The 10,134-nt window shown below is 35.4% G+C and overlaps 1 protein-coding gene across 2 annotated transcripts; it reads right to left on the minus strand.

Moving 5' to 3' along the window:
- Positions 1-280: 280 nt before the first annotated feature.
- On the minus strand, positions 281-5,314 carry LOC117329073 (RING finger protein 151-like). 2 transcript variants are annotated; one of them, XM_033886794.1, is made up of 7 exons: positions 5,180-5,314; positions 4,283-4,424; positions 3,728-3,836; positions 3,458-3,504; positions 2,697-2,763; positions 1,488-1,623; positions 281-1,160 (listed from the first exon to the last, which is right to left on the minus strand). In XM_033886794.1, exons 2-7 carry the CDS (start codon positions 4,336-4,338, stop codon positions 1,015-1,017), a joined length of 561 nt encoding a protein of 186 aa, XP_033742685.1. In that variant the 5' UTR covers positions 4,339-4,424; positions 5,180-5,314; the 3' UTR covers positions 281-1,014. The 2 variants fall into 2 exon arrangements, with proteins under 2 accessions (XP_033742685.1, XP_033742679.1); XM_033886788.1 differs by having other exon boundaries at positions 281-1,163; positions 5,180-5,313.
- Between the last annotated feature and the right edge of the window lie 4,820 nt (positions 5,315-10,134).

A 10,134-nucleotide genomic window follows, 5' to 3' on the forward strand; every position in this document is an offset into this window, starting at 1 on the left:
TTCAAACTGGACAAAAAAATAAGAGTTGATGCCAACCGGTCAAGAGCAGGCGCAACAACTCCGGCCAGGAGGTTAGTGGTAGGCAACTCTTCCGGACTCCTTGTCGTATCGGGTCACGACACTGACTGATCGGTGAGACGAAACCTAGCAACAGGCAGAATTGTATAGGCGAAAAAACATTTACAAACTTAATGTACAGTAGCAATACCAGTATTTCACAGTTTTGGATCAATTCATAGACAACCAAACTGTGAAAAATAACACCCAGGTGGAATTTTTTTTTTTTTTTTTTGTGTTAAACGAGGCCATAATTATCGTTCATTTACAAGTATAAGAGCACATTTGTAAGATGTGGAGAAAATCTAGTTGTAACTCTCTCGGTGCCTCGCAGTACAAGGGAGGTTACTCTTGCCCCAGAAAACCCCAGAATCATATAAATAATTATGCATTGCGAGATGTATGATACAGCTCCCGATTAATGAGTGTCCAAACGAGGACAAATGGAATCAGATCATTAATTACACTTTACCTTTTGTCTCTTGTTAAGTAAGAGAAGCAAATGCATAAACCTTCTCATCGATGAGAAACTAAAATTTATAATTTGTTTGCTATACATATCAAATTCTCAAGATAAGTGTGTGAAAGAACAGGAAAAAACACATCCCTGTCCAGTACCCCGACAGAAATCGAACCCAGGTCTCTATCTTAAGTCACGACTCTACCTCCTGAGCCAAAAGAAGCATGCTTTCACCAATATCATTAATACCATATATGACACTGAATCAATTTCCTTCTGATTTTATATATATTTAATATGTATTATGTACAGTGTAGCAGTATCATAAACAACATTTACATACAAACTCCATTATAAATATGAGATTATGCAAATGTACAAGATCGAAATTCATTCATTATTATTCAATTGTGTATAAATAAATTAATTATATCCCTTTAAAATATGTATACAAAAATATAGTATTCAACAAAAAAATATATATGTAAAACAATGTTTTATGTTAGATTTTCTTTGTCATCAAACATAGTCCCAAGAAGTTTTTTCTGATCATCTCCAGCACGAAACAGTCTCATCATTAGTGAGGGTTTACCAGGGGATGGTATTACTTCTAAATCTGATGTAATGCCACTGCACTTCCCAGCTGCTGAAATGTATAGATCATGTAAAGTGCATGATTACAATGTAAATCGAACTCGACCACTTGCTGCCGTTTACTCAATGTGTCATAAAAGGAAACAGATTAATATAAGTCTTATACTTGTTTCCGAATCCTATTCACATTATGATTGTATGATTGTGTATTGTATATGTATGAATTGAATGAATAAAATAAAGTTTATATTAACTCGACCATTGTTAATTTAATCATGGTGGGGATTTTCAGTTAGTTTGTGATATATGTGTACTTAACTGAAAGGCTTGGTCTCCTCAAACTTAAACTTTAGGGGGAAAATGTCAATTCACTTACCATCATCAACAGGCGTGTTCTTCTTTATAAATTCTGGTAAGTTTTCTGGGTTAAAATCACAACTTTTCTTATGAGAATTCAATCTCTGGAGTTGTCCAATAAACTCACACCCTGATCTGCGAAAAGGACACGCAACCTACAGGAAGATAACCAAATGTAGCAAGTACATAATTATAATTATTATTCAAAACGAAAAATAAAATTTTGATGATTTTTTATAAGTACATAAGTTAATGTATATTGATATATTAAATATTGATGATTTTTGTTTTTTTTGCATTGTTGGCTATGAAGATGAAGATGATGTAAGTGTATAGACAATTCATTGATGATGAGTATGTATTGATGTCATGTATTAAGTACATGTTTTTAATTTGAAGGTGATGAAGAAATAAGAGCCTAGGTATTGACTTTAATGATTTTGCAATGATGATGATGATTGACTTTAATGATTTTGCATTGATGATGATGATGATGATGATGATGATGACGACGATGATGAACCATGCTTACTGGAATTGATATATATGTCTCTGTGGTGTTAATGTATTAATGTAATAAAATGTCTAAGAAAATTAAAAAAAAAAAAGACCAAAAAAAATCAAATCAACAGGTGTTAGTACATCGATAATTCTGAATCAAAATATTTCTGACAGTAATTATCTAACTTTCAATGTACAGTCATAGGATCAAAGTCACAAATCTATTTAAAACTGACCAAAAAACACACAGTTATTTAATGGTGACATTTATAGTTTTTTTAAACATTATATACAAAGTAATGTGTCAGTAATATTTGCATTATTCAAAAACATAACAGTCAATAATTTTACTGTAAAAAAGGTCTTACTACTGACCAACTGAACTTACCATACATTTATATCAACTATCCACTTTTATCAATTTCGTGCAGTATCTTTATCTCAATACCAAAAAGCCTACTGGACCTGCACTTTTCCGTTAACTCTGAGTAAGCTTTTGACTCCCCTGAATTAGCTTGGATTCCCGTGTTAATAAGGACATGTCTATCTGATAAATCTTTGACCATTCAGGTATGTGATTTCTGAAACTGCTTAATACCAATAATCAACTGAAAACCCTACAACATTAGTACATGTATTGTCCACCTGTTAATCAATGTTGTTACTCAATTCTTTCCATATCTCTGACCATCAAAGTGGGGCATCGTGTTACAACACTACCACATACCATTTGATCTCCAATGATATTCTCTAAAATGAAGTCATGATGAAGTTGTCCAATGTGTAGTGTTTTCCTGTGAAAAGTAGACAGAAAATCATTTCTATTTTATCCAAATACTGAATGCGTGGATGAAGCGTCACAAACAAAAACTCAATATCCAGGTCTCATTATGACTATTAAGAGAAATATATGTTCTTGTATACAAATCACATAGTGTTCATGCTATGCATTATCCTGACGAATATTAGCCAATATTATTTGTAATTAATAAAGGATATCCTTCATTTTTTTCTCATATTCTTTTTATCTGAATTTAATTTAGTTTGATATTAACCATTGATTTAGTAAATTGTATGAAGACCCCTTCCCTTTGCCCATATTTCATTAAAATATTCATAAATTTCTTTGCAATCTGAAATTTGCTTCGGCTTTTGCTTAATATCTATCGGAATTTGGTAGTTATTTGGTGCAAAATTTTAACTCATCAAAGTACAATATGCTGATCATGTTAACTCGAGTACAAGCAATGCATTCTACAACTTGAACTTTACATGATTTGCATGTTACATGCCTCATCAAAATTGAATCCTAGCATAATTGCATGTATTAGATGCTCTGCTTGTTTATTTCTTAAAGGAAATAATTATTGGGTCAAATCTTAAAAGTCTATGTATGCAGCAATATTCACTACATTGAAAGAATTATGTTTGAACTAGATGGCAACACCCATTCCCAGTAGAAATACTGTTGAGTATTTTAATTCATACCTGTCCTCAGGGCATGTTCTACTGTTTTTTAGCCAAGGCAGGATACACTACAAATTAAGAATGAAATACATGTATTTGTATAAGCATCATTAAATATTTAGCAGCTATTTATCAGGTCAAGATTTTGTTACTATAGTAAACAGAGATAACTCTAAGTAAAACTTCATTTTAACTAGTGTCCAAGTTATTCATGTAACTATTTTTCCAACAATAACATTTTATTTTGATGCGAGTAAAATAATCTGAATTATTTATGTTTATAATGTTTACCTTTTTACAGAAGCTATGACCACAAGGTGCTCTTTGAGGGTCAGAAAAAACATCCTGGCAGATTGAGCAATACAGATGAGTGCTTACAGAGTCTGGGTTGAGGAAATACCTGTAGATTAATTACAGACACCATCAAGATTAGAGCTTAATAGATTGACTGATTCAATTCTGATCAATCATTATATTATTTTTATAAGGTAGGTAAAAAAAAGTAGAATGTGTTTCCACGAACATGCCAGGAAAAAATAGTGTAGGTACATGGAGAAATCTTTCTTAAATCGTTTTTAATATTAGGTTATATAGACAAGAATCATGACTTTAATAGTCTTTCCTAAAAAAATGGTTAAAAAAAGAAAGGGGGTAGACACAAAATATAGGGTCAGTGTACATGTAGGGCTAGCAGAAACATGTATTTTTTTCCCCATAGGCCCAATTAATTGTAATTAATTTACAGTATTACCAGTACATTGTATATTTATAAATCTTCATGCATTTAATATATATAGACAGTTGAAGCAGAAATACAGCTATATGCATGCACAATCACACATGTACCTTTCTTCTTCAGTCTCAATACAATCGGGTTCAGGGTGTTTCCTCTTCCATGACATTCTCGCCAGTAGATTAAGGCTGATAACAGACCTTCAAGTGGCAGAAATCTCAAAATGAGTATTCTGGACACAATTGTACCATATATCTAAATGTAAAAACATGTAAAGAAATTACTTACATATATATATTGTATCCACACAGGCCTACAGTTACTACTGGGTAGCTGTGGACATATGCATGTCTTTTTTGTTGTTGTTTTTTTTTTTTTTTTTTGTATTTGTTGGCCAAAAGTAGCATGTGCGATATTTGGAAGGAAAACGTTGTGAAGAAAAAAGAGAAAAGGTAAGATCCCAAATTGAGTCACCTTCTAGAGTATAAAATACCCTTTATACTATATTTATAAACAAATCAGATCTTTTACGGTATACAGGTTATTTTATATGGATTATTATATGTTCTTCAACACTAAACTCCTTACTCCAACAATGTTAGAGGTTTTACACGGCGAGATACTTTTGACAGGCGCCTGTGTTTCATTCGAATTCGATCTCCTCTAATTCGCCATCCTACTGTAGGCTAATCACACAAAAAACACACACTAGGCCCTAGTATCACTAGGCCTAGTGTCCACAAGTTCCAGTGGGAACATTTTCTGAATACTTCTAGAAATATCGTTCTGAAATGTGCAATAATTATGGGGGGTTTACATTAAAATGTTCTGAACGTGATGTCATCAATCTAAAACTGTAAAACTTCAGTTAGATTTCATATTCATTGTAACTAACCAGGGACGGTACAGTCCATGTACAGTAGCAAGAGAGAGAGAGAGACTGTCCCATATCTTAAATAATGTGCGATGTCCAGAACATAGTATACGCTTTTTGAGAACATTATACAAACCCGAAGCGGAAACAATCTGGCCACGTTCTGACTGCCGAACAGGCAAGACAGTTGTGTAAACCGCCATTCAACATCAACAATGCTTTGCGCATGGCAAAGACCATTGCAATATGCAGGTGCCCGGTCAAAATTTCCGGAATTTCAATCGTTATTTAAGAGTTGTCCCCCTTACGCCACAACAACTGTGCCCAAAGGGGACTTCAAACAGAATTATGTGGCATATACAAATGTATGTTTTAATGAAGATTTCTTGATATTTTTCCTAAACATTGCGTTTTCATGAATTTGGATGTCATGCACTAAAACTGTATACTGAACAGTTCAGTGTTTTCAAGTATCTACATATCGCATGCTTTGTGATAATAAGGATGCAAAATAACACATTTCCCTTTAGATGATTTATGGTTGTAAAGTGGTCACAGACAAAATATGGATTTTTTTTCACATGATTTGGAAAAAAAAAATCATGAATGATATTTTTTTCAGTTAGAGATCACGATTAAACTAAACATTATGGAAGAATAAAAACATGACCTTAAAACGGAAATAAAAATTATATAACACATTATTGTGTTTTTATCACATAAAGGGGAGTTATCTCCCCGCTGACATCGTGCCTTCGGACTACTGTACTCAAATGTAGGTCTGACGTTCGATTGGAAATCTTTTTCTCGGGAGATAGCATTTTATGAGTGTTTTTAAAGACGTCCGTCCGGGGTATCGTTAGAGAAAGTGGTAGGACTTCGATATGGGGGAAATGGACAAAGCAAAACGTGGTTTAGAGAATTCCTGGCCCATCAACCAGCTTTTAAAAAGAGAAAACCGAAAACAACTGATGGTAGGAGATTAAATGCTTAATCAAAATATGACAAACTCCTTTGTAGTGACAACACATTTTAAGTTACATTTGTATTTTTATATAATGTTAAATGGTCTCATTCGTAAGTCAAATAACAAATAAAAGAGTCAACTGTTGAACATGGTTGTCGGTACTCGAAAGGTAAAATATCTATCATTTGGTGAGTCAACTGTGATGTGATCAAAACAAATAAGATAAAGTGGAACTACATTGTATATCAAGAGGTTGAAACCATTAAGTTTACTATTTCGCCACCATTTTTACTTAATCTTTCGTTCAGGACTCTTGCATAAACCAGAACAGCTTTTTAACTTTGATGAAGCTGGCTCAGTGGCGAAGGGATTATTACCCTAGATATATTTTATACTGGTAATGGGAACAGAGATTGATGACATCGCTTTCAACAGCTGCACTGTGTGTATCAAGTGAACAAGTGCTGTCAACTTTTCATATCTATGAAAAAGTCTTAGTGGATCGTACACGGGATGGTATGGACAGCAAGGAAGAATTGCATATATTTTTTTACATCGATGTATTACCATTTACATTTTGATAGAAATTAAATATAGACTCTAAAAATTGAATTCAGTTTAAATGAAAAATTAAATTTGATAAAAATAAATCAAGATACGATAGAGCCTGACTTTAACTTTATTTCCCATGTCTTAGGCCTGGAAACCGACTGTTTGCCACTTCCTTAAAAGGATAATATCGGCTCAGATGTTTTTTTACATGGTTCTATATTTTGGTGCATACCACAAAGACTCGTCCTCTGACCATAGATAACCATGAATCTCATCAGTCAGCTGAGATAAGAAAACGTCCTCGGATAAACAAGGTAGAGCTCGGGGGTTTTCTTCCACACACGACACATATTGTACAATCTGTCTCGCCTCTTTTATCCTGTCTGCGAATTCTTAAGTTTGCTTCATACCATACGCTCTCGACAAGATCATGTCGCATCGCAGGAGTATCTCAAGAACCTTGAGACGTGTACAGCATCATAGGGTTTGAAGTTAATGCCAACAAGTGCTACATAATTATTCATTGTGAAGTCAAAGTCGTCATGTTTTCACGAGCTCCACAACACAATCCTACAAGGAGTACCTAACAATCCAAGCCTTGGGGCTGCCACATCGTCAGACCTCAAATGGGACACTCATATTGATAATATATGTACAAGTCCAGCTCAACCCTAGGCTTCATCATGTGACAGTGTCCTGCCTCGCCTTCGAACGTCACCTTACATCTCAAAGTATGGGGCCATTATTTGTGATCCATTCCTCCAGTCGGATATTGAGATCGAGACAGTCGGGGTATAAATCAAATGCCAGGAAACTAGAGCTACCGTTCTCCAACAGCATTCATGTTTAAGGTATTGAGGGATTAGTGCAGCAATACATTCTGAAACAAGAAACAGAAAAAAGTCACGTGCGTGCACACAGATTGTTAGACTTTGGAGCAAACGATAGTGTGGGGAAATCCCAGGTAAATACCAGTCCATGCTACAAACCTGTTAAAACAGGCCCATTGAAGGAATCGTATTTAACTAGGACCATATCATAGACTGGGACAAGCTTTCAGAAGACAAGTCTTTTCGACCACAGTGGAGACATTTTTAGTCTCATCTCCACAATAACTAGGATGTAAATGTAAATCAGGAATATCAGTCGGATAACAAAATACGCTCAACCACAGTTTTCACAAAGGCATTTGCAGTTATAAATTGACAAATACTAATAACAAAATACCTTAATTCTAAACACACAATATTGAAGCGAATTTAGGGGTGGGGGTTGAATATTAGTGTAAAGATCCCGACGGTCATGCTAATTATAACAGCTGATATTGTTTACTATTTGTCATAGCTGTTGGATGATTCGTGTAGTAAGAACGTGTTCATTGTACAAACATTATGTAATAGAGATGCAGTGGCGTAGGAAGCGGGGGGGCAGGGGGGGCAATTGCCCCCCCACTTTTTTCAGTGGGGGGGCAAACATATCTTTTTGCCCCCCCACTTTTTGACATCCAAAATCTAAAAAAGGGGATAAAACGCGAATTTATATATTCATTTCGATAAATATCTGTATATTTCCGAACCGATAATGTTTTCTTGAAGGCAACGATAAAAACTTTATCTTGTACATCCGGAACATTCCGACTTTTATACTAGTATATCAATCCTCAGACCTGTGTGTCGGTCGTCTGCAATAGCCTGGTAAGTCAATATTTATATCTTAATACGCAATTTTGCTTAACTTCATCACATAGATTCAATAAGTTGATGATAATTTGTGAAGTTAATTGAGTTCATAATGAGAAAAATACAGAAACACAACATGAAGAAGAATGCGCGGTTTTAACGTGAATAGAGTGATACTTATTACCGACAGGTACGAGAAAATACAAAAAAAAAATCGGCTCGCGCCTACGGCGCTCGCTTTATCACTAAATTACTGCCCCCCCCTTTCGATTGCAGATCTACAGGGGGGCTTCGCCACCCTGGGACCCGCTGGGCGGCCCCCAGACCTCTCGCAAAAAGGAAAAAAATCGTCTAGCGCCTACGGCGCTCGCTTGATCACTTAATTACTGGACCCCCCTTTCGAAAACTCCTGGATCCGCGCCTGATCCCGAATTATTGGAAATGTGCTATATTCATTTTCCGCGGAGGCTTAGACCCCCTTGAACCCCATATCAGGGCGCTGCCCTGGACCCGCTGGGCGGACCCTCGGACCCCACAAAAAAAATCGCCTCGCGCCTACGGCGCTCGCATTATTACTAAATTACTGGACCCCCCCCCCCCCCTCCGCCCTTTCGAAAATCCTGGCCGGGCCTGGTGATTCATGTTTTGCTATATTTAATATATATATATTCTGATTTGCGTAAATAACTTATTTTGTACTACATAAATTATCAAAATTATCATGGGATGTTGAAATGATAATTATTGGCTAATTTTGCGGAGATGGCATACGATTTGTTTAGTGCGTAAAATTTAAGGTTAAAAAAAATTGTGCCCCCCCACTTTTTGACGACTTCCTACGCCACTGAGATGTATTATGTATAGTGGTGTCAGAGTGCTAAAAGTATCATATGAAAGCTGATAGTTTCAGAAGAATGGCTGGTCAGGGCATCACACTGTGCATTATTCATTTACGGCCGCCATGTTTGCAGCCTTACGTCATAGGCATTCAGCGTCTCAAGACATTGAATTTAATAACTTATCATTATTTAAACCTTACCTTGTAAAAGCAGTGATGTTCCAAATTATTTGAATACATAATCCATCCAGCACGAAATAATTCCATGTTTAAACGCATGCTATTCGCTATGTTCCTGTATTTGATATTTGAGTCATTCCCTCTCGTAACTTTCAAGAGTGAACTGGGCCAGGTTGTCGCTTCAGATGCGAATGGAAAAGTAGTTATGTTTGAGATGTGAGTTTATTGTAGTAAGAAAGTGGAGAATGCAAATAAGAAACTTGTATAGTTAACAGATTGTATTTATTGAAAGTTAGTAGAATAGTTTACAATTTACTCCGGAACTATCTGATTGTAGTTCCGCGGAAGATTGTTCCAAGTTGGTGTAAAAAGGCTAATTTCGGCATCCATGTTTGCATCTCTGACCATATTTGGAAGAATTTGCAGCTGGTTGCAAACATGGCCGCCAGAAAGGTATAAAAGGCCGCGAGCAATTCAGAATTTTATCCTTGTCCTATTGACAAACCAGTAGATCACTACGCCTCAAGCTTAAAATCTATCCAGTGAACCTATTTATCGTCGCATAAGGTAAAGGGAAACAACTCTTACAATAGGGTTATAATGTTTAGGGATAATACATAGATGTTTGATATCTCTACGTATTAGTAGCAAATGGCATTCTACATTTGCTAGTATATTCGTCATATATTTCACATTAATATTACTAGTTTTAATACGTAGATATTTGGTTGCTCTACGTATTAATAGCGAATGCCATTCTGCATTTGCTAACCTGTTTTAAAGATTATGTTATTGTAACTTTCCATATTTAATACGCAGATTTTTGGTACCTTTGCGTATTCTTAGCAAATGACATTCTTCATTTGCTAGACTAT

The sequence above is a fragment of the Pecten maximus genome, chromosome 1, assembly GCF_902652985.1.
Source record: "Pecten maximus chromosome 1, xPecMax1.1, whole genome shotgun sequence".
Classification (NCBI taxonomy): Eukaryota; Metazoa; Mollusca; class Bivalvia; order Pectinida; family Pectinidae; genus Pecten; species Pecten maximus.